The 24709-nt window shown below is 45.4% G+C and overlaps 1 protein-coding gene across 4 annotated transcripts in view; it reads left to right on the forward strand.

The window, feature by feature from the left end:
- The window catches only part of CARMIL1 (capping protein regulator and myosin 1 linker 1), a 312625-nt gene that overhangs the window by 111827 nt on the left and 176089 nt on the right, over positions 1-24709 (forward strand). For all 4 annotated transcript variants that reach the window (XM_058285333.2, XM_058285334.1, XM_058285335.2 and 1 more), the window contains exon 3: positions 19783-19833. In XM_058285333.2, coding sequence (XP_058141316.1) covers positions 19783-19833 — 51 coding nt within the window. The remainder of the gene's footprint in view (positions 1-19782; positions 19834-24709) is intronic.

Genomic DNA, 24709 nt, shown 5'->3' on the forward strand with positions numbered 1-24709 from the left:
GGGCCTCCCATGTGGGAGGTGGGCACTCAACCGCTTGAGCCACATCTGCTCCCCCGAGTTTCTCAGTTTCATTCCATTGGTCTGTATGTCTGACCTTGTGTCAGTTCCATGCTGGTTTTTTTTTTTAAAGATTTATTTTATTTTATTCCCCCCCGCCCCAGTTGTCTGTTCTCTGTGTCTATTTGATGTGTGTTCTTCTCTGTCTGTTTCTGTTGTTGTCAGTGGCATGGGAATCTGTGTTTCTTTTTGTTGCATCATTTTGTTATGTCAGCTCTCTGTGTGTGCGGTGCCATTATTTGGCAGGCTGCACTTTCTTTCATGCTGGGCGGCTCTCCTTAGGGGGTGCACTCCTTGTGCGTGGGGCTCCCCTACACGGCATGGCACTCCTTGCGTACATCAGCACTGCGCGTGGGCCAGCCCCACATGGGTCACGGAGGCCCGGGGTTTGAACCGCGGACCTCCCATGTGGTAGACGGACGCCCTAATCACTGGGCCAAGTCCGCTTCCCCCATGCTGTTTTGATTAAATGCTTTGCAACAAGTTTTAAGATTGGGATATGTGAGTCCTTCAATGTCATTCTTTTCAAAATGACTTTAGCTATTCAGTGCCCCTTTTCCTTCCATATAAATTTGGTAATTAGCCTTTCCATATCTGCAAAGAAGGATGTTGGAATTTTGATTGGGATTACATTGAATCTATAAATTGCTTTGGGGTGTATTGGAATCTTAATGATATTTAGGCTTCTAATCCATGAATATGGAATAGCTGTCCATTAATGCAGGTCTTCCTTAATTTCTTTAACCAGTGTTTTGTAGTTTCTGTGTGTAAGTCCCTACCATCCTAGGTTAGATTTACGACTGGGTTTTTTATTCTTTATTTTGCTTTTGTGATTGGACTTTTTCCCCTTGATTTCTTCTAGTTGTTTATTGCTTGGGTGTAGAAACACTACTGATTTTTGGGTGTCGAACTTGTGCCCTACCACTTACCTAAATTCACGTATTAGCTCTAGGAGCTTTGTTGTGAAATTTTCAGGATATCCTGTATATTAGACCACATCATCTGCCAATAGGGAAAGCTCTACTTCTTCCTTTCCAATTTGGATGCCTTTTATTTCTTTTTCTTGCCTAATTGCTCCAGCAAGAACTTCCAATACATTGTTGAGTAGTGGTGATGACAGTGGGTATCCTTGTTTTGTTCCTGATCTTAGAGGGAAAACTTTGTCTTTCACCATTAAGTAGGATGTTTGCTTTTCATATATGCCCTTAATCAGTTTGAGGGAAGTTTCCTTCTCTTCCCAGGCATGCTAAGTGTTTTTATCAAGAAAGTGTATTGTTGTTTTTCAAATGCCTTTTTTGCATCATTCGAGATGATCATGTGTTTTTTCCTTCATTCTCTTTATGTGGTATATTACATTCTTATGTTCACCCAGTCTGTATACCAGGGATAAGCTGGTTGATTTTTTAAAATTTTATTTACTTTTCTCCCCTTCCCCCTGCCCCAGTTGTCTGTTCTCTGTGTCTATTTGCTGCGTGTTCTTCTTTGTTCGCTTCTGTTGTCAGCGGCACGGGAATCTGTATTTTTTTGTTGCATCATCTTGTTCTGTCAGCTCTCCATGTGTGCGGCGCCATTCCTGGGCAGGCTGCACTTTCATACTGGGCTGCTGTCCTTACTGGGCGCACTCCTTGCATGTGGGGCTCCCCTACATGGGGGACACCCCTGAGTGGCAGGGTACTACTTGCGTGCATCAGCACTGCGCATGGGCCAGCTGCACATGGGTCAAGGAGGCCCGGGGTTTGAACTGCGGACCTCCCATGTGGTAGACGGACACCCTAACCACTGGGCCACGTCCACTTCCCAAGCTGGTTGATTTTTAATGAGTGGGAAATGAAAGGTCTGTTTAAGTTATTAAATTGGAAAATAACACTAGCAAATGTGGGGGATGATTTGAATGGATGGATCCTCTTCTGAGTAGGTCCTTCATGTAATCTTTAGAGAACTCAGAAACTTAGTCTAGAGGAAATTTTACTTCCTATTTTAGTCGATTTATTAATGTTATAAGGGAATTACAAAACTGTTTAGCTCTGCCTTTCAGAGAGCAACTAGTATTGCTTGAGCTATTACTCTTACTGTTATTATCATTAGACAAATCATATTTATTGTCTTTGTAGTTCGATAGGCTCTGTGCTGAAATGCTTTTATGTAATCCTCTCCCTTAACCTTCTCAGCACTCACAGAAGGTAGATACTGTTATTATATGCATTTCCAGCTGAGAATTGAGGCACACGAGGCCAGGTAATTTGCCCAGGAGCCCCCCGCCAGCAAGTGGTGGAGTAGGGGTAGGCACGTCTGACTTGAGAAACACTTACCCCAATCTGCCTAGCAGTTACTTCTGCAGAAACCACCTGCTTTGCAGAATTCACGTGGTATGCCTGTGCCATCTTCCATTTATGCCACTGTACCTCTCTGTGTTTACCTTTAAATTTCCATGTAAATCATGGGGTGAATCCACCTTGCTTTTTCAGGAAAAAGCGGTCAGGCATGTAAGGCCCCTTCCCTCTGCCTTCTTTGATTTCTGTAGGTTCTCTGCTTTGGGCTAGCACGTCTCTTCGTGGGTGCTTCTCTTTCCTGGATATCTCTGGAAGAGTTAGAATCAGTCTTCCCGCCACGACGGTTTCCCAGGTGATCAGAAGGACATTTGGAATGTAATGATATCCCCTTCGTTATTCTAAAAGGTGCTACACAGATGATGCCCCCGGGTTGTGCTTAATATCTGAGCCAAAAATTTTTTTAGTATTAATACTGGGAATTTTTGGACTCATATTTTGAAGCTGCCATTAAAGCTTATCATTTGGGGAATTAAAAAATTGTGTTGAAGGAAATGTGTATTTCTCCAATAGTGACCTTCAAACTATGCTGAGTGATGTAGCAGAGCTCCACAGTCTTGTCTGGGCGGGTAACCTAGGGGGAGTGGAGCCCCGCATCTTCTCCTTCAGCATCTCCATAAGCCATTGACCCCAGCACCTTCATCGTCGCGCTGAAACCTGTAGAAAGCTCCTGCCTTGAGCTAGGGTTCTGAGTTACAGCATAGGAAGTTTGACTGTGTCTGCTCACTGCTCACTAAAGGGGAACTTGCTGAGAATCAGCACCCATCAGTTCAGACTTGCGCAGACTGCATTTTAAAAGGCCAGGCTAACTAGGTCATCCTTAAGAAGCCCATCCAAATTCTAAGAAGCCAGGAAGGATTTTTATTAAACAGCTAACGTATTCGTTTTGGTTTAGATTTATGATATAGTTCCAGTTTTATGTATTTCCTACGTGTTGTGTAGTACTTGTGGCCCCAGGTATAATTTTTTAGTATACTTAGGCTTATTTCATAGACACTAACACATACTTTTAAAAACAATTGTAAATTATTTTTTTTATATTTCTTGTATTTTTGCTTTTCTGATGTTGTAGGTCTTTAATAACGTTCAGATGTGTCACCACAAATTTTATAATTTTTTATCTTTCCTATGGAGGAAAATTATGGTTTTGTGTGTGTTTTTTTGGTATATATATGTACACACACACACATTGATGGGCCTCTAATATTATAGTTTCTAGCAACATGTTACAGTACAAAGTAAGCATAGTCAACCCCTTTTAATTTTAAGGTTGCATGCAAGATCTCTAGCACTGGATTACAGTGATCTGTAACCTGGGAACAAGCACCCTTGCTTGCCTGAAAGATGAATAAAAAGATGATACTTTTGCTGGAAGTATCATCGTGGTCTTGGGACTCAGTTTCCTCCTTCTCGAAATAAAGAAGAATTTTAACTGAATGACCTCCACGGTCAGCCTTCGACGCACTGCGCTGTGAACCGCCTGGGTGGTGGAATTCAGCGATGTGTCTTGGGTTACCCCGCAAGATGAATGAAAGCTCATCCTCTGGCGGTCAGGGGTGGAGCTTATTCGCGCATGTTGCCCTGTCCTGTGAATCTGGTGGGGTGTGCTGGTGAGTGTGAAATGAACCCTGTTATACTGATGGGGCCTCATCAGTCGAGCCCCACCTCACCCCTGTGCGCTCTTCACCTTGCAGTTGTGGAGCCCTTGCTGGGACACATGGAAGGTCTGAAGTAGAGGGGCCCAAAGGCAGAGCTGCTAGCAGGGCTAGTGACGTGGCAGTGCTTCCGAGACCCACTATTTGTGCCTTGGAAGTTGGCAACCAAGGATTTGCATGGAGCGTTCCCCCCTCCTGCCCTCCGAAAATGTTTTCATTTTTACATCTCCCTAATTCCCCCTCTTTTTTCCTAACTAGAACTATAGATCTGCACTATGATTAATCTTCCTCTGCCTTGATTTCCTCAACTAAAACTTGGTGATGTTCACACCAGCCCTTACTCACTGTGATCTTGGGAGGAAAAATGGGATAACCGATGTCACAAAGTGCTTTGAACTTGGAGCAGGAGGGGAGTTCAGTTATAATGAGAACCTTCTACCTTTATAACAGTTTTCATGTGACATTTAACGTGTTAGCATTGACTATGCAGCAGAGGAGGAAATCTCATTTTGAATGTCACCGATAGCATGATGGCCTGTAAGATATTTTAGCACAGTCTAATAAGATGTGTCTAAACACTTTAAGATTAAGCCGGTTTACTGTTTCTATTTGGAGAATGTATGTAAGAGAATTAGAAGGTGGTTCCAGGATACGATAAAAAATAAGGTGGTAATTTTGCCTGATATTAACATCTTGTAACAATTACATACATTTGCTCAGTTTAAAAAATACAACCAAAGCAAACTATGGACAGTAGTATATAGTAATATATTCATAATCTTCCAGTAGGGGTAATAAAAAAAAGGAAATATACTAAGGGAAAGAAACTAGACATAGGTACTATATATTGCTTTACTCTATCTATGCAAAATATAAATACAAATAAACCAGAGAGACAGAAACAGAACAGCAGCTGTGTATGGCAAGGGAAGGATAAAGAGATTGAGAGGTGATGAGTTTTGGTTTGTGTTTTGTTTTTTTAAATTATTATTGGAATAATGAAAATGCTCTAATAATGATTGAATTGCTGAACGCATAACTGTGATTATACCAGACACCATTGTTTGTACACTTTGGCTGGATTGTTATTCGTATGTGCCAATAAGATTGATTTGTTTAAATTTTTTTTATTGTGGTAGTATATATATGACAAAAAATTGGCCATTTTAACTATTTTTATGTGCACCGTTCAGTGGCATTAATTATATTTACAATGTTTTGTTACTAGCCCCACTATCCATTACCAAAACTTTCTCATCACCTCAAATATCCAAAACCCATTAAGCAATAACTCCCCATCCCCTCCTTTTCCTGGCCCCTGGTTTAAAAAAAAAAGGTGTATATTTTCAGATTTTACAAATTTGTTTTGTACTTATCCTTATTTTATAATGAGATTTCAGGAGGAAAAAGGATAATGTATATTCATGAATGTTTTACTGTCCAGTGATTTTTTTTTTTTTTTTGGAAGAGTAATAACGGTCCAATATGGTAACTGCTACCTACAAGTGGCTATTTTAAGTTAATTAAAATAAAATACAGCTTCAGTGGTCATATTTCAAGTGTTTAGGAGCTACAGGTGCCTGGTGGCTCGTGTATTGGACAGCACAGATTTCCAGCCTTCCAGAAACTTCCGAGTCGGCACTGTTCTAGAGAACCAGAAAACACAGAAACAAACTACAGCTCTATCTCCCTCCTTCTGAAAGTTGCTTATCAGAGTTAAATAAAATCCCTGGCTTTATATAATTGCTTTCAAATATGCATTTCAATTAAGGAGTGCACCAAGATGATGGCTGGGCAAGAAAGTCCTACTCATGCTGAAAAATCAGTTTTTTCCTCTGCTGAGAACAACCCTGCCCTTAATTTCTGCTTATCTTCAGAACTCCTTAGAAAATCCTGGCGCCAGTTCTTTGCTCAAGTTGTACTTCTTCCTACAGGTTTTCTTACCTTACGCAGTAGCCTGTTACCTGATCAATTTGGGAGTCACTTAATCATGCACCATATTGATTTGGGATGTACTTATTTTGTGGGTATAAATTGAACTGTTACTTTTAGCCAAATAACTCATCTTCCCTCATTCTGCATGCATTTCCATCACCAAATCCAGTTGGGTCCTAACATCAAAATATACCCGGAATCTGACCTCGCCTCGCCACCTCCGTGACCACTGTGCCCTAACCACGGTATCCCCCCTGAATTGCCGCAGAGGCCCCCTGACTGGGCTTCTTGCTTGCATTCTTGCCACCTCACCCCCTTTTTGAACTGTTCTCAACACAGAAGCCAGCACGACCCTATTAAGCATCAGGTCCCAGCTCATTCCAAGTAGCAGAGTGCTTTCGGTAGCTCTCACCCGTTCCCAGCTGCCCTCCCCTCCTATCCTTACGCGCCCCACCCCACCCCCCCTTACCTGCATTTCATCTCTTCAAACCACAGTGCACCTCCTTATATTTCTTGCCCCAGGACCTTTGCACTCGCTGCTCTGTCTGCCTGGAGCACTCTTCTGTAAGGGGATGCCCACATGGATCATTCCCTGATATCTCTTAGCCATTTGTCAACATCATGTCCTAATAAGGCCTGGCCAAGCTATTTAAAGATGCTGCCTGCCCTCACCCTCAGTGCTCTCTAGTCCCTGCCCCTACTCTGTTTTCCTCCCCAGCATGACCACTCCCTGGCATAAGTTTTATTTATTTGTGTACGAGACTGTCCCCCAGTAGAACAGGTTGATTACAGGCAGGGTTTTGTGTCTTTGCCTAGTGTCTAACCCAAGGTAGGCACTTAATAATTATTTATGAAATGAACACATGAATGAAAAAATTGCAAAAGATATTTAAGGACAATTGCTAAAAATTCTACTATCCCCCAACTCCCCCCCCCCCAAAAAAAAGAATAGGGTAGGATGAGCACATTTAAAAGTGAATTATATTTATTTTTTGGGATCAAAAGGTGCTAATCCAAGTGAAATTTCGTTTTATCAAGAAATACAACCACGGAAAGAATCACGCCCTGGGGTAACATCGCTTCTAGGCCCCTCCTAGCTCGGTGCTGGGCTTTTTCCACGTGGTCCCATTTAATCTTCACAACTGTCCCACGGAGGAGGTTGTCATACCCATTTTACAGGTCAGAAAATTGAGCCGCAGAGAGGTTAAGTTGTTGAAAAATTGGAGGAGTTGACAAGTCAATTCAAGGTGGCCTGGGTTCAAAGCCTCTCCACCTCCAGTTACATGACATCAGCACAGAGAAACGGAAACTCCCCTCTAATTCTGAGACGGGCTCCTTGGGAATAGTCTTCCTGCTACTTGTGCTGATGCAAGCTACTTCTCAGAAACGTCTTGTCTGGACAAAGCTGAGACCAGTAGGTAGCCTCCTGGATTTGACTTTGTCTCCAGCTAGCAAGTTTGTGCAGCTCTCTCCAGGTCTTAGTGTTATCCCTGCAGATCCCTTTCAGAACTATATTCTCTAAGTATAGTGACAGTGACTCTTTTTATATCAGTCTCTATACTGATAAAGATGCTGATAAGGGGAAATGGACTTTGGCCTAGTGGTTAGGGCGTCCGTCTACCACATGGGAGGTCCACGGTTCAAACCCCGGGCCTCCTTGACCCGTGTGGAGCTGGCCCATGCGCAGTGCTGATGCGCGCAAGGAGTGCCCTGCTACGCAGGGGTGTCCCCCGCATAGGGGAGCCCCACATGCAAGGAGTGCGCCTCGTAAGGAGAGCCGCCCAGCGCGAAAGAAAGTGCAGCCTGCCCAGGAATGGCGCCGCCCACACTTCCCGTGCCGCTGACCACAAGAGAAGCGGACAAAGAAACAAGATGCAGCAAAAAGACATAGAAAACAGACAACCGGGGGAGGGGAGGGGAATTAAATAAAATAAAAAAATAAATCTTTAAAAAAAAAAAAGATGCTGATAAAAGACCTATAGGCGACGGACTTGGCCCAGTGGTTAGGGTGTCTGTCTACCACATGGGAGGTCCACGGTTCAAACCCCAGGCCTCCTTGACCCGTGTGGAGCTGGCCCATGCGCAGTGCTGATGTGCGCAAGGAGTGCCGTGCCATGCAGGGGTGTCCCCTGCGTAAGTGTAGGGGAGACCCACATGCAAGGAGTGCGCCCTGTAAGGAGAGCCGCCCAGTGCGAAAGAATGGTGCTGCATACACGGAGAGCTGATGCAACAAGATGACGCAACAAAAAGAAACACAGATTCCCATGCCGCTGACAACAACAGAAGCGGACAAAGAAGACGACGCAGCAAATAGATACAGAGAACAGACAACTGGGGCGGGGAGGAAATAAATAAATAAATAAATCTTAAAAGAAAAAAAGTCCTATAAATACTGGCGTAGATACTGATACAAGACTTAGGCACTTGACATCTTTTACACCAGGGTATCTGTTATTTTCAACTTAGAGGTGAAAAAACTATGGCCTGGAGGTTTAAAGTAACCTGCCTATTGCCCCGCAGTTTGCAAAACTGGCAAAGCAGGGCTTTCTCCTGAGGTTCGTTGGACTCCAGAGCTCATAGCTTTGCCATCCACAAGGCTGCCTTAACTCCATCTATCGCCTCATGATGGATCATATGCTGCTCTGACAGTGTTTATCAAGCTTTCAAAAACTTGTACCTAGAATAAGAAATATATTTGGTATGATTTTGAGAAGTATACACACACAGACACACTACTGCATGCATGTGTACTAGATACATGCTTGTATGAGTGGAACAAATTTTGTGAAGCAATGCTTGTGTTTTCTATTTGCAAGGCATTTGATTTTCTTTCACAGTCCAGTTTATATTAATAGGCATACATATATATGCTCCATCAACTCTGCTTCATTGATTTAACTATGCACCAATGGGTTGCAACCCTTAGTTTGAAAAACTGCCGTAAATTGTGTGCATACCTGGGTGGCTTGATAGAAACACTCTAAATCTTAAAGTTTTTCTTGTTCTGTCCCCATTTCTTATTTATGAATTCAATGAAGGATATTTCTAATCCCTATGTGATTATTTACATAAGAGTCTGAAGCTTAAGTCAATAATCATCCTTTGGCAAAGTAGGAGAATGTTTCATAACCTTTCTCTGAGAAGAGGAAAGAAAGGTGTGTATTTTTTCATTTGATGAAGATTCTAATATGACAGAAGGAAAGGAAGTGACACTTGTGCCTTATTGGCTTGAGATGAGGAGCTAAGGCCAGCAAATATGGGCTGAGAATTTGAAATGGTTGAGGAGGGATCACGACAGTAGAATCCCAGTAACAGGTGGAACTTACTTCTTGAGCCAATGCTTTGGTTTAGCTGGTGGTTAGCCATCTTTGTCATCACAGTTGTCCATGGTCCTGTGTTGTTTGGTCCCTCATGAGCTGGGCGAGGTCTGGGTTCTTCACGCGTGCCATCTCAGGAAGTACTATTTGTGGTCCCATTCTGTTGCAGGGGGGAGATGGAGGCATGGGTGGCCAAGGGACCTGTAAGCCCAAGGCCACCTTACTGGTGGCAGGTGGTCTAGTGGGAATTCAGATGCAGGCTCTGCCCCTGGGTGCTCTCTGGCCATCAGCCGTGACTGCTGCTTGCCTTTCCCTTCAAGGGACTCTTGGAAAGGGGGTCACACGAGGCTGGAAAGCATTGGGGTTCATTCATACCAAGGTGACAGCCTGTAGGGCTCCTCAGTAGTTCCTGTTTCCTGAATCTGTGCTTTACTTTGGCTTCTGCCTCCCTCTTGAACTCTGATTGTTCTTTGATGATGAGACCTACGCTATGTCCCTCAAAGAAGTTAACTTTTGCTTAAAATTCTCTTGCTTCAAACCGAGAAAGAGCCCTAGTGGAGACAGATGCATCATTTAACCTTCCTGGTCTGTGTCTTCATCTGTAGAATGAAGGGATTGGCTACACCCATCCCTTAGCTCTGTGACTTTAGCTAAACTTGGCTTCTAGTGACTCCCGGGTGGACATGTTCAGGAGGAGGCTGGCTGGCCCTGTGGTGGGGAGGCAGAAGTTTGGCTTATAAGATGGGTTGATATGACCTTTACAGTATATTGTGTGGTTTTTGTACTCTGTGGGCATCCATGACGTTACTGTTTGTCAGTTCATTTAAAACGCTTATAAGATGGGTTGATATGACCTTTACAGTATATTGCGTGGTTTTTGTACTCTGTGGGCATCCATGACGTTACTGTTTGTCAGTTCATTTAAAACATAGTGACGATGGGAGAAAATACTTGGAAACCCTATTTGATAAAGGTTTAATATCAAGAATATATAAAGAAAGAGCTCAACAACAAAAAGACAACCCAAGTAAAAAATGGGCCAAGGATTTAAATAGATATTTCTCCAAGAAGTTATTTGAATAACCAATAAGCATATGAAAAGATGTCCAATACCCTTAGCCATGAGAGAAATGCAAATTAAAATTAAAACGAGGGAAGCAGATGTGGTCAAGTGATTGGGCTCCTGTCTACTAAATAGGAGGTCCGTAGTTCGATTCTCGGGGCCTCCTGGTGAAGGCACGCTGGCCCGTACGGAGTGCTGACCTGCAGGGAATACTGGCCCACGCAGAGTGCTGCCTGTGCAGAGAGCTGGTGCCGCACGATGACGCAACAAAAAGAGACACACAGGAAAGACCACACGAGATGCAGCAGACCAGGGAGCTGAGGTGATGCAAGAGATTGAGCACCTCTCTCCCACTCCAGAAGGTCCCAAGATCAGTTCTTGATGCTGCATAAAGAGAAGACAAGCAGACACAGAAGAACACACGGCAAATGGACACAGAGAGCAGACAGCAAGCACGAAAACCGTAAGGGTGGAGGAGAAGTAAATAAATAAATCTTAAAAAAAAAACCTAATTACAATTATACCACTTCACACCCAGTAGGATGGCTTTTATTAAAACAACAACAACATAAAACCCTGAAAATAACAAATGTGGGCCAGGAGGAGGAGAAAGAGGAACCCTTGTATGTTGTTGGTGGGAATGTAAAAGGGTACAGCCACTGTGGAAAACAGTTTCCGGTTCGAAAATTAAAAACAGAATTACCATATGACCTGACAATTCCACTCCTAGGCATGTACACAAAAGGACTGAAAGCAGGGACTTGGTTGGATATTTCCAAACCAGGTTTCACTGAAATATTTTTTCACAACATCCAAGAAGTGGATGCAACTCAAGTGTCCATCAACAGAGGAATGGATAAACAAAATGTAATAGATCCACCCATACAATGGGATATTTATTCAGCCCTAAAAAAATGGTTTTTTAACCCTAAAAAGAAATGAAGTGCTTAAACATGCTACAACATGGATGAACTTTGAAGACATCATGTTGAATGAAATAAGCCAAATACAAATGGACATGGTTTCTCTTATGTGAAATACTTAGAATAAGCAAATTCATAGGGACTGAAAGCAGAATAGTGGTTACTAGGGGTGGAGGTGGGTGGGGGGGAATGGAGAGTTATTGCTAAATGGGTATGAGTTTTGATTTGGGATGATGAAAATAGTCTGGATAACAGTAGTGATGAAACTTACACAGTATTGTCAAGGGACTTAAAGAATTGTCCATTTAAAATGGTTAAAAGGACTTTTATGCTATGTGTGTTTTACCATAAATAATTTAAAAAAATGGAGGGGGGGGATTGGACCCTAGGTGGGTGGCCAGAAAAACAACAATAACCATAAACCAAACACAATGATGAGAAGGTCCCTTAGCACCTGTGATGGTTAGGCTATTTTGTCAACTCGCCAGGTAATTGTGCCCAGTTGTTTGATCAAGCAAGCCCTGGGCTAACTGTAATGCAAGGGCATTTATGGACTTTAGTCACCATTGACTTTACTGCAGTGGTAAATCATAGACTGCTGATTACAATGACATCAATCAGGGAGATTGCCATCATCAGTGAGTGAGGTTTTATCCAATCAGTTGAATGCCTTAAAAGGGGAAGTGATTCCAGCAATGAGTGAGAATTTCCCAGCTTGTCTTTGGACAGCCACATCTCCCAGAACTCATCAAGAATCCTCATTGGACTTTCATTAGAGCTCCTGGTTGCAGCCTGCCTGCAGAACCTGGACTTGTGCATCCCCAGGGTTGTGTGAGAGACTCTGATAAATCTCTTACTATCAACAGTTATCCCTTGTTGATTCTGTTTCCCCAGAGACCCCTGATTAATATAACACCCGTGCTGCATGCAGGCCCGTGAGCCTCCTGCTCCCTGCTGAGCAGGGCTGAGAGGGCTGGGCAGCCACTCTGCCGTGCATGGGTGCTTCGCCGTGAGAGCTTCACGGCCCTTCTTCACTCCTGGCCTGAGAGGTAGCCCCGTTCTAGACATTGTCGTCATGCCACTGTTTAAAGAGAGACCATTCGTATCTGAATGTGGCTCCTGGAGTGCTGTTAATTAAAAATAATGCACTTTCACACTGCCTTTAAAAATATGTCATTATGATACAGTCAGTGTGGCACATCCCCAAATTTTTATCAGTGGGTGCCTCGAAAAGAGGATCCAAAGCGTAGTGACATAAAGAGTTGATGTCTTGAAGAAACCACATGTTCGTTGGTGGGGGGAAAGTCAGAAAAGAGGTGTATCTTTCCTGCCTTGATAATGCAACTTGCAATAATGGGGCTGCAGAAAGAACGAAGCGATTGCCTCAGACAAGCTGTAGGTGAACATTCCATTTCTGCACAACTGGAGAAATAACCGTGAAAAGAAGTGGATTGACACAGGTGTTTGAGTACAAAGTCTTCCCTTGAAACTAGGCATCTGAGTAGAAAACTGAACACTAAATGTGGGGTGCTTGCTACTGTGTTGAGGGAAAGTCTGTCGCTTGAGGGAGAAGGGTCCCAAAGGAAGATGAGCTCCTCTCAGCTGAGAGGTATGGGCACTTACTTGACCATTCCTAGAAGTCCTGACAGACCAAAGAGGAGGGAAACTTGGAGTTGGGAGAAGGCCACATGGACTGAAGTCATGGAATGGGAGTGTCGGAAGATCACTTAGAGACCCTGACCCCTTATTTTAAGTTTGGGTCAAGTAAGGTCCAGCGAGACTGTAAGTTATTCACGGTTAGGTCACTTGGCAAGTGTGAGGCCAAACCTGACCTAAATCCAGATAACTCTATTAGTTTAATACTCTTATGGAATATTACAATTTTCTGTAATTTATAATACAATATTTACCATAGATTGTAATTATGACATATCATTATACCTAAGTTCTATAATTGTATAAAACTTTATAATATATAATCGTAAGCACCACGTAGCATTTCCTGTGTGCAGACACTCTTCTAAGCACTTCAGATAATATTAACATCATGCAGTAGGTACGGTTATTTCTCCCATTTTAACGAGGAGGAAACTGAGGCACAGGGAAGCGTAAGTGACTTGCCCCACGTCCCACAGATGTAAATAGTGCGTTGAACTGGCGTTCACACCCAGGCAGACTGACCCAGGCTTCATTCTCTAAGCCATTCAGTAGATCAGGGCTCAGCACGCCTTTTTTTGTGTAGGGCCAGAGAGTAAATATTTGAGCTTTGTGAGCCCTGACATCTCCGTCACTGCTCGGCTTCGTTGTTGTAGAGGGAAAGCAGCCGGAGGCAGGACGTAAGCAAATGCATCCCAATAAAGCTTTACAAAAATAAGCTTTGGGGTGGGATTTGAGCCCGGGCTCCAGCCTCGGCTTCCTTACCCAGCACCCCTGTTAATTACGGTGGCACAGACACAGCTGCTGCGAGCATGGCCGTCCAGTTTTTATAGGGAGCTGGGGCCAGCCGCGAAGTGTGCTGGTGTGTTCCTTTTGGGTGGAGTGTCCTGTGTTGGCCGGAGAGGCCACCGGGCATCGGGGCCAGCAGGGCGTTCCGAGGCTGCAGCCAGCAGGGAGGAGGCCCTGTCCTCCCTCAGCCTCCTGGTGACCTTCCTCAGCCCCTTAGCATCTGTCCCTCACAACTGCACACTGGTTGGTGATAATGGTGTTTGCCACCTGCCACTCCCCCGCCCCTGCGTGTGGGTCTTGGATTAACGAAGCCTTGTCCGTGATGTACTTGGACCTGGGAGTTTGGAAGAGGGGACAGGTATTAAGTGGCATTCCTCGTTTTATTGGCGTGCACGCTACAAAGGGCCTCAGGGACCTGAAGCTGTCGACCATTTGGCGAGCCCAGTTTTCAAGGAAAGGCCCCCTTGGTAATCTGCCGGACTGTGAACTCCGTGGGTGTGAATTTACGGCTCCGCCTCTGTGGTGGTAGGCTTCAGGCAACGTGTTATTTAAGGTGGAGAAACAGCTATTTATGTCTTTAAAAAAAAAAATCAGCCTGCAATGAGCTGACTTCATCCTATATTGTGTCCATAAGAAAGTTGAGGCTTCTCTGCTGAGCCCTGAGTCCTAGTGGTATGCAGGAGGTTTATAAATGTTTCCAAGTGAAATTTGAAGTTAAAAGTTGAACCAAGAAGCCTCACTGGGAACCCGGCTACTGCTTGCATTTCAATGAAGGGAAGAAGACATGCGCTGCAGAATTTGAAAATACGGTGTGCATACTAAGGCAGTTTTCCCTGGGGAGGTGGGAGGAAAGTTCTAGCTTGCCCTTTGTGGTTGAGGTGCCTTGCTAGCCACATATAATCCCTCTAATTCCCCCCCACCCCCTTTTTGAACTTTGCAAGAAAAGTCATCTTCTTTAAGGCCAAAAGTACGTATTGAGCAGAAAATGTCAGCCCAGGAGATTTCTCAGGATCCTTTCTGAGTTCGTTTTGTTTTGATGACAAAAATTATTTAAAAATTCAGTATGTGTGACCAGTTAATCTTACTCTGGGAAGCTACATCTCAAATTTAAATTACTTACATTTATAATGATAGAAGAACTGGTATTTAGCAAAGACCAAGTACATTCTAGATGCTGGGCTAGGGCTTTACCTGTGTTGGTATTTTACTTAATCCTCTTAACAGGAACAGCCCTTCAGAGGAGTATTCTTGTTTTGCCTGTTAAGCAGACAAAGTCTAGGTTACCTAACTCCATCAGGGTTGATACATCTAGGAAGTGGCAGCCATTAAAGCTCATCTGGCGCCACACCCACGGGAGGGGTGACCAGTTGCCCGGGTTTGCCAGGGCCAAGGACATTCAGTGCTACGACTGGGAAAGCCCGTGCAAATGGGAAAGGATGGTCTCCCTGCAAATGAGGGGTTTGGTGTCCCTTGTGCCAAGGAGGTGCTCATTAATGGGAAACACTTCCTGCTAAATCAGAGTTTCCTGTGTGTGCGACATTAGTTTTCCCCCTTCCTTCTGCTAGAAGCCATTAGTGTACACGACAGCCACAGAGGTCCCAAATCCTAAGGCAGTCTTGGAGCCAAAGGGAGCCTGAGTTCCTTGGGATTCCCGGCATGAACATGGTCCCATTTCTTGGCTCGGTTTGAGTTGAGAGACCGAAAAGCACAGTTCTGCTTGACACTTGCAGTTATCGTTTTGTTCTTGTTTCAAGATCATGCGGTACTCGGGAAGGCACGAGGCCGGGTCATCTTTGGGGGATTTGATCTATTCTGTCCCGTCTCCGCACAGCATTTCAAGAACAGGCCCTGTTCCCCGGGAACCCACCTCCTTTCTGGGTCAGCACGAAGTCTTTTGTGGCTTTTCGGTGTTTCCTTAAAGCCTGGGGTGTATCTTTTTCAGACAAATTATTTGACCAGTGCGTGATTTCCTAAGGAAACCATGTAATAACATTGTCTTGAAAATATTTTTAAAGAAGGAAGTTGGCACTCAGAGTCACTGATTGTGAACTCTCTTTGTTGTCAAGGTAAAGTCAGAATGATCATTAGAACCCCATTATTTCTACATAGGTCAAGAATTTATATTTACTCAAAAGATGAATCTATGTGAATACTCTCGGCCTTGCTTGCTTGCCTTTTTTTTTAACTTCTTTTGCCTTGTAAAAGGGAAGGGAAGTTCAGGCTGCTACTTGGCTAGGGATTGCTGCCACATATTAGTTGTTTTGAGTTTCGTTTTTAAGACTTATTACTTAGATTCACACAGGGGACCCCCATAAGCACTTAATTACCCTTGTGCTCTTTGCATAAGAACATAGTTGTATCACAAGGTGTCTCCTCATTTTTAGTTCAGGTTCCTCTGTGACTATGTTACAAGTAAGATACTCTTCCAGGATGCAGTTTTTCTTCTGTGATTGGTGGCTGCCGTTTTGCAGTAAGCATAAATAAAATACAAGCTCACCAGTGATTAGCATAGAGAGAGACACTGGGGGATGGAGGGTCGAGTGAAGGTAGGGAGGGTACCAGGGAAGGAAGAGAGCTGGAGCAGGGGGTGTGTGTCACAACAGCAGCAGAGGAAAGGGGTCTGAAGGTGGTGGGCAGGGAGAGAGATACATGCAATTATGTGAAAGATATAAAACAGAAACTCGTAGAGACGCTGCTAGTGAGAGGCGAGTGGAGGAGGGACTCCCTTAAAGGCTCCATGCCCCGGCATTCTCTACTGATGACCCATTTACTTCTTTGCTTCTCTCTGACCTTGCAGTTCTATGACTTCCCTCTTTTACGGGGGTTTGGAAAGGCTCTGGTTCTTGGGAAGGTGAAGTTTGAGGGCCAGGATGGGTAATTAAGAGCACAACCTCTGGAGCCACGCCATCTGGGTTCAAATCCCAGCGCTGCCACCTGCTCGTGGGTGACCTGGGCAAGTTACATAACCTCCTGTGCCTCTCTTTCTTCACTTTAAGTGGGGGTGATGATTCGGCCCACCCTGTCAGGCTGCTGTGTGGATTAAACAAGGTAAGCCGTGCAAACCTGTGTCTGGCGAGAACCGCTTACCAGCGGGTATTGGTGTCATTACTGTGATGGGTGTGAAAAGACCTGGGTTTGTGGGGCCCATTTTCCTTTGAAGCGGTGTTCACATAGCAGCAGCTGTTTTTCTGAATAGGAAGAGGCTGTAAACCCCCAGATTGCGGCCTTTGACCTTGACCCTTGGCGCTCACCTGAGGATGGACTGGAAAGCTAGGTTGGGCATGGAGAGGCCATGCCTCTGGTTGCAGCTCTGCAAGATGAGTGTCCCTGAGCTTGTACTCACAGGCAGACTACCGGTTTAGGTCTTTGACCAAACGATACTGGGCCGGATTTTGCTTACCTGTCTGCAGGGGTTTTGTGGACTTCCTTGGGAAGGTTGGGGGTCAGTCATGCAGGGCCTGGAAGAGAAGGAACGCAGGCTTGGTTACGGGATAGGCAAGGCAGGGCAGTGGGGAGCAGAGGGGCCTCTAGAGCTGTTGCTGTGATGGCCCTGCTCAGTGTCCTTTCCTGTCCTCTTTTCCCGTCCCCTCGGGGGACGACTGGTGTTAGAAAGAGGAGACACAACCCGGGGCCGAACTGAACCAGAACACTCGGGCACAGTGTGGGTGTGCCAGGGAAGGTGAATGGTTCATCCTTCTCCAGTCCTGGGTTCCCCGCACAGTTGTTGGCAGCCTGCCCCTTGGACCTAAGCAGGTGGCCAGCAGGCTGGAGCGCCATTCTGGGCCCTTCATCTCACCCGCTCATTCCTCTTTATTGCGCTCATGCAACTTCTGCCCGCCTGGTGCTCACTACCGAACCCTGTGTGTCTCGTGCCACACAGTGACCTTTTGCTCAGTTGTTGAACCAGTGCTTTCTCATGTTACTATTCTTTATATATGCATTCTTTTCAGATGTGTTAAACTTAAATATTTGTATATATATGAAATAAACTTAACCTTATGGAATACTCTTAGAGCTGGGGGGCTTTGTAGATCCTTCCCTTGTCACGGGCTGCCCTGGCCACCCCTTCTTCCCCCAACCCTGGCTGGCCTTCCATGGTGAGCTAGAGGCAGGGACGAATCTGTCTTCTCTCCAAAGAGGAGGTGGGAGCTCTCACCGTCCAGCCACACAGGGGGTGCTGAGGATGAAGATGGATGCAGAGGTGGTAGCCCGTTCATGGCATGAAGGGAATGCCTGAGATCCTGGGCGCTGGCCTCACGGGCCTCTGACCTGTAGTCGCACAGGGTGTCCTGCTTGGAAGGACCCTGCCTTTGGCTTAAAGCGCTGCTGCCGCCATCTTGAAATTCCTAATCATTTTTGAATGAAGGCCCTGCAAAGTGTGTAGCCAGACTGGCTGCAGTGGGCCTCCTGTTGACCTCCACTCGCTCATCTGGCTCTGCTGCTTCCAGCCCAGCCCACCCCTCTTCTTCCCATTGCCCGTTGTCTCCCCACCCTCATACCAGCACAAGGTTCATTCCTGAGGGAAAAGAGCCGTGGTTTGGTTCACAGCAAGTAGTGTATTCAAATACAGATAGCTTCTGTTGCTTATACTTTTAGAAGTTACCTTAAATATATACATATGTATATATATTTTATTAGAGAAGTTGTGAGCTTACAAAACAAGCAGACATATTGTGCAAAATTGGCATACGTCACCCCTCCACCACCACTCAAAGTTACTTTTAACAGTCTTTTAGAGCATGGCAACCCTAAAATCAAGTAGGGAGAATGATACCAAGTAAAATGCGACCCTGTGAATCGCCGTGATTGAAGGCCTTTGGATGGAGGGTCTTGAAATGAGCTGTGTTTGTCCCTCGGCCTCCCTGCCTTGTTCATCGTCTGACTCTCCAGGCATCGTCAGGCTATTTCCCTTTATCGACTGTCTCATAAATAGTCCTGGACTGAGCTACTCCACACAGTGGCTACCTATGATGAGCCAAAGAAAGATCTTGTAGAAAACACCCTGTTTCTCTTTGGGTTTGGGAGAAGGGACAGTGGCAGAAGCAGGCGACAGCCCACCGCTGACTCACCTGTGCGTGGATGAGCAGCCTGAGCTCTGGGTTGAGTCTGTTCAACCTTGTATAAGTCCTATATCTACTTGGGGCCTCAGCATCCTTAATTTATGATTTCTAAGGTTTTCTTCAAGTCCAGCATGCTTATTTGAGTACATAAGTACCTTCGACTCAACATGGGTTCAGTGAAAAGGGAGGTCCTTGGAAAAGGAAAAAGGCTATTTTCTCATCAGGGCTTTGGAGGAGCTTCCTTTCCTTGTTGCCAACGCCCCCCAGGCCTGCCCCCACCACCAGGGATAGGGTGGGCTTCCCGAGGCAGTGAGGGGCATGGGCGTGGGCCCCTGTGTTAGGTTTGATCTGAGCGTTCAAATTATCTCCAGCCCCGTATGCTCACGAGGGCTCCAGCTGGGCATATGGAACCATACAGGAAGTTACGGTCTCAGATGAATATCAGAAAGTAACTCTCGTAAACGTTCTCTCCCAGACTGTGAGTGTCACTGCTCAGAAGCAATGTTGAGGGCAATCTCTTGGAAGCACAGCCGGTTTTTGCTGCCTCTGCATTATGTAAATGTTATCAGGTAGTGGCAGAGCAGGGAAAGCAAGAGGGCAGTTGTGGATGGTGATTGTAATTTGGAAAGAACAAATGAGTCCTTGGCTTTTTCATTAAGTCTGCTGTTGATCGAGCAGAGCTCGTGCCTTTAGATAAGATTTATGGATTTTAATATCCTAGAGACTGGCCCTGCTCACTCCATTGAAGTGAAGTGGTGGTCCTTTGCGTGCTGACGGACAGCTCCTTACCTTTCACAGGTGGCTTGCTCGCTCTGGCCCTAGCTTCAGTGACTCTTAGGGTGAAACCCATTCTATAGGGCCAGGAGGCTGTCACGGTCCACCTGTCCCTACCTGGCAGGAACCGAGCCGTGCGGGCTCTTGCGGAGCTGCCTGTCCTCAGTACCTGGAAGTCCCGCCAGTCTCCCTGTGTGGTCCTTACGCTCTCTGCTTTGTCTTACAGGTGCTCACGACATGCCGAGCCTTCCTCGTCAGCACACGGATCCCCACCAAGGTGAGTACTGACTGGCTACCTCCTTCTGGAACCCCCAGCCCCCAGCTCACCACCCTCCAACGTGATCATGCTCGCTGGTGGATTCCTGGACCCACGACTTAGGCCGAAGTGTCCAGAGTTCTCCTAGCACCTCTGTATTGCACCCCCTTCTCCCCGGGAGGCACCTGGGAGTGGTGTGAGGGCACCCCAAGACCCTGGTGCAGCATCTGACATTCCATCTTTCAGTCTTCCTATACTATGACACAGTTATGTTGTGTCTTAGTTTGCCAGGCTGCTAGGACAAGTAGTACACAAGGGGTTGGCTTAGCCATCAAGAATTTATGGCTATGATACATGCACACCGGAGATACTATGTTGATGTTTTGATATAGAAAACAAGCTCTGGAACACATTATAAAGGTGAAAAAAAAGTGAGGTGATAACATATTTAGTTTGCTATTTTTTTGAGTAAAAATAGCTGAATTAAAAAAAAAAAAGAATCTATGGGCTTATGGTGTCAGAGGCACTAGCCAGGGCTTTCCCCCCACAGCCTGGATGTTCCGGTGCTGGCTTGTCACTGTGCCGGCTTGTCACCGTGCCGGGGGTGGCTTGGCCTGCCCTTCTGCCTCCGTCACATGGTGGCTTCTCTTTCCTTGGGTCTGATCTTCCGGTTTCCTCTGACTTCCGGCTTTTTCCTCTGTGGCCTTCTCTGACTGTGTCTGAATTTCTTCTGCTTAGAAATGAGTCCAGTAACAACAGAGTCCCGTTTACAATGAGGCGCGTACGGGTAGGAATGTGGATTATGAGTAAGAACGTGGCTTTTGTGGGGATACAGATCTCAACCTACCCGCTGATGGCAGAATTATTTGATCGCTTTTGTAGTCCTTTTTTTTTTTTTTAAAAGAGAAGTTGTGTGTTTACAGAAAGTACAGAGTTCCCATATACACCGCCCCCCCCCCCCCCCCCCCCAGGTTTCCCTATTATTAGCACTTGGCATTTGTATGGTATTTTTAGTCCTTTCATCCTTAAAATTGAGCATTTAGTCCTTCTTTTGTGAATGCCTACCATGTGCCTGACACGGTGCTATATTTTCACACTTACAAATGAAGTGGGCCTTTCAAGGCTTGCAGTCTAATGACTTGCCTGATTTTTATTGCACTTTGAGAAGGTGCCAGCCCCCTGTTTACCAGTTACGGGTTTAGGGTACCTGCTGCCCTTTTACGATGTAATCATACATAGATGCTAAATTTTACCAATTTAGCATCTATATATATATATATGATTACTGAGGAATAAGGCTTTTGGTTCCACCCATTTTTATAATATAAAGCGAGCCTGCGTGTTTATAATGTGCTATAAATAAAGCCGATTATTATGTAAATGAAATCAGACTAAAATACATTAAAATACCTGAAGGCAGGATAAAAGGAAGTGAATTAAGCATTATCCCACAGGTGAAACATTAATCGCAGGAGGAAATTTGCTGGAGAAGGTAGTCAAGCAGCCTCTTGAGCCGAAGGTTCCTGAATAATGAGAAAGCCCTGCCGCCGTGGGCTGGAGGGCGCTCACCCGGGCAGTGCCTGCCCTCCTCGGGCCCTGGCGGAAGGCCCTGCCGCTCCACGGGGTGTGTACTCACAGCCCGGCTCACAACTGGCTGCTCAGGCAGTTGGGGCATTGGCTCTGATTTCTGACATGGTCAGCATCACAAATTTAAAAAGGCCAATTTTCTTGCAAAGGGACCGGCCTGCAGGCTTTCCCCGTGGAGAAGGCAAGTGTTCACGTGGCAGTTGGGCCTCAGCTGAGAAGCCAAACCTGTGTCAGGGACAGAAATTTCGGGGGAAATGAGCGTATTCCACATGGTTGTGTACAGCAGGCACTGATTCTGCCAGATTTCTCTTTGGGGAGGGATGAGTTTAATATTTTCTCTTTCATCTTTTTGCTATGAGATGTACCCCTTAGGCTGTTGGGTGCGTGAAACAGAGGCATGGATCTCAGTGAGTAATCCCAAAGCAGGTACCTCTGTAGGCACATCCAGATCGAGACGTGGATCGCTGCCACCTCCCCAGAAGGCCCCGGCGGTGCTTGGCCGTGGGTGATGGTCAGAGAGGGGAAGGCTTCCCTGAGAGGCTGCGGGGAAGGCTCCCCAGACATCACCCGGGCAGGGAAGGGGCTGCCACCGCCCGGGGATGTAGCAGGATGAACGGGCAGAGGCAGAAGGGGCCGTGGTGGTGGAGGCGGCCGCCGGGAGGAGCGAAACAGGTCGGCAGGGTCGGCTTGACCGCTCCCGCGGATGGGGCGGTGACTGAAGGAGAGCGGTGGGCACAGCCAGATGTGCTCGCTCTGTGCCTGTGGGGTTGGGGCTGCCCTGCTGGGGTGGGGGGCCTGAGCTAATTCCTGTTCCTTATCTAATCGATCACAGCTGTCTGAGATCATGTCTTCTAAATGCCCGTCTCTCAGGACTCCGGGTCCTCTTGCTCTATCTCAGCCCCTAACTAGTCTTCCTGCCACCTGCCCGTAAATCTGATCTGTGTGTTCTTTAAACTGCCTTCGGGGTGGGCTGGGGAGAGTGCAGGATCTGAGGGTTAGGGGAACGAGGAAGAAAGACCTGACCAAAAATAGCCAAAGACGAGATTAGAGAGAAGGACTGGGACCTTGCTAGGATGCCTCTAGGTCCCTCTTGGGGACTGCCCTCCCTATGGTTAAATTAATCGAGGGGGAGCGGACGTAGCTCGGTGGTTGGGCACCTGCTTCCCATGTATGACGTCCTGGGTTCCATCCTCAGTACTTCCTATAAGCAACAAATGAATGAAAAAACTAACTCTCATTGGGGCATGGATGTAGCTCAGTGATTGAATGCCTGCTTCCCATGTATGAAGTCCCGGTACCTCCTTTAAAAAACAACAACCCAGGATTCTGATTCTAATCACAAACTCAGCCAGTCCTGTCCGCTAATTGACTGCTGTTACAGTGCCATCCACTGCTTTCAGCTTCTGCCTTGTCCTGGTTCTTTTAAGTCTTTTGAAAATTCTTTTTCCTCTGCCTGGAATACCTTTTCCGTCCCTTCTTTGCTTGATAACCTGGAAGTCATTCTTCAGGGCCAGGCTAAATGTCATGAAGCTTTCTTACTCCTCGAGGAGGCATGTGGTGTCCCCAGCACGTTGTTTATCTTAGTGATAGCCCTCATGTACTATGGAAGCATCTCAGTCCATCTCCAGCTTTCCTCCTTCTGCCTAATTGGCCAAAGCTGCCCGTCCCCAGTTCCTGGTAATGCTGATGGGTGCTGCTCTTTCATTGCTGGTAGGCTGAAAGAGAGTCTGCCAGTTTGCACCTGCTCTCACCAATTGGGTGGTTTGCGCACTGAGGGTCAGTGGCTTATTCTCCAACCTGCTAATAGCACTTGTAATTACAATTGCAAAATTATTTAACTAAAGATATTTCACATAGCAATGAAATATAAGTGCAAAAAGAGTATCTGAGAAGTTAAATATTAGTAAACTTAAAAAAATTAGTCTTGTTGAGAACCACACAACTGTTAAAGATGGCAGGGAGGGGCATAGAAATCTAGAAAATGCATGCATTTGGATTGCTTTGTAAGTGTCTTCATTATGGCCATTGGATGCCTTGCATTATGGCTGAGGCTCATGGAGGAAAGACCATTGGTGGACCAGCCAGTGGGCTTAACTCAAAGAAAAGACTTTGGCACTGCTATAGCAGAGGCTGGCAGATGAAAATGTGTTCATGTTTTAAATGGAAATAAACCAAGTCAGGTATGTATGATTTATAGAAAATAATTCCCTGCTTTAAATGACCCTTCAAAACCCAACCAACTCCAGATCTTGATAACGTTTCTACTTTAAGTGTTGAAATGTGCACCTCCCATGTGACATTTAACTCTTGGAGGACGAGGAACACATCTCATTTCTCTTTCTGTTTCTACTCCTTGCAAACAGTTGCCTTTGTAAATGTCCAATGGTTGACCCAGTGAATAATGAAGAATGAACCCTCTTCCTACCTCTAGTCTTCCTCACATCTCCTAGATATTTAGCTTGGGATGCAGGGGTTTTCTTCTCTAAGACTTACCCCACCATGTATAATGGTGGACTGTACCCCCAGAGGCAGAACTAAGTCCCTTGAGGGTTTGGCTCTGCATGGATTCTTTTGCCATTACATTTCTAGGTTTAAGGTGACAGGGTAAAATAAGCTAACCCAACCCAACCTCTAGCCTGTCTCAACTTGCATGCCCTGTGATTGGTTGCCATAGCAGGAAGAAAGACTGAAATTGGGAGGCAAAAAGTGTGAGATTAGAAATATTTTATATTTATTTATATTATTTATATTTAATAAATGCTTATTACAGAAGAAGAGAAGAGGAGACACATTATTAAAGCAAATATATATTTATGTGCAGAGAGAGGGGACTTTTATTTGTGTCTTATTTAAGTACAGTTCCTAAAAATTCCTAAATCATTATGGAAGATGATGGAAGGAATATTTATGGAAGACAGTGGAAAGAATATCATCTCCAGTGAAAAATCAGAACAGAACACAAGTAAAGGTTTAGAAAGAAGTGAAAACATTAATTCCATCCTGGTGTGATTTTTTGAAGTGCTATTTTGAAGAAAAAAGGAAAAAATATTTAGATGGTTTACTTGATATATTAATTTATCAGCGAATAAATGCTGGGGTAGAAGTACAAAAACTATCAATTGAGTTTGTTCCCCAACGAAATTTGAAAAGTTGGGCATGCAACTCCTTTCATGCATTTAGGAAAGTGACTAATACTTTCTCTGAAAGTGTTTATGATGAGTGACAGTCATGTTTCTTTCGTGAATGGAGATGTTAAATCTGCCTGCCTTCTGAAGATGCCCAATATCGGATTTGCTCTTGGACTGTCTCT

Source organism: Dasypus novemcinctus, chromosome 22 (assembly GCF_030445035.2).
Source record: "Dasypus novemcinctus isolate mDasNov1 chromosome 22, mDasNov1.1.hap2, whole genome shotgun sequence".
NCBI classification, from domain to species: Eukaryota; Metazoa; Chordata; class Mammalia; order Cingulata; family Dasypodidae; genus Dasypus; species Dasypus novemcinctus.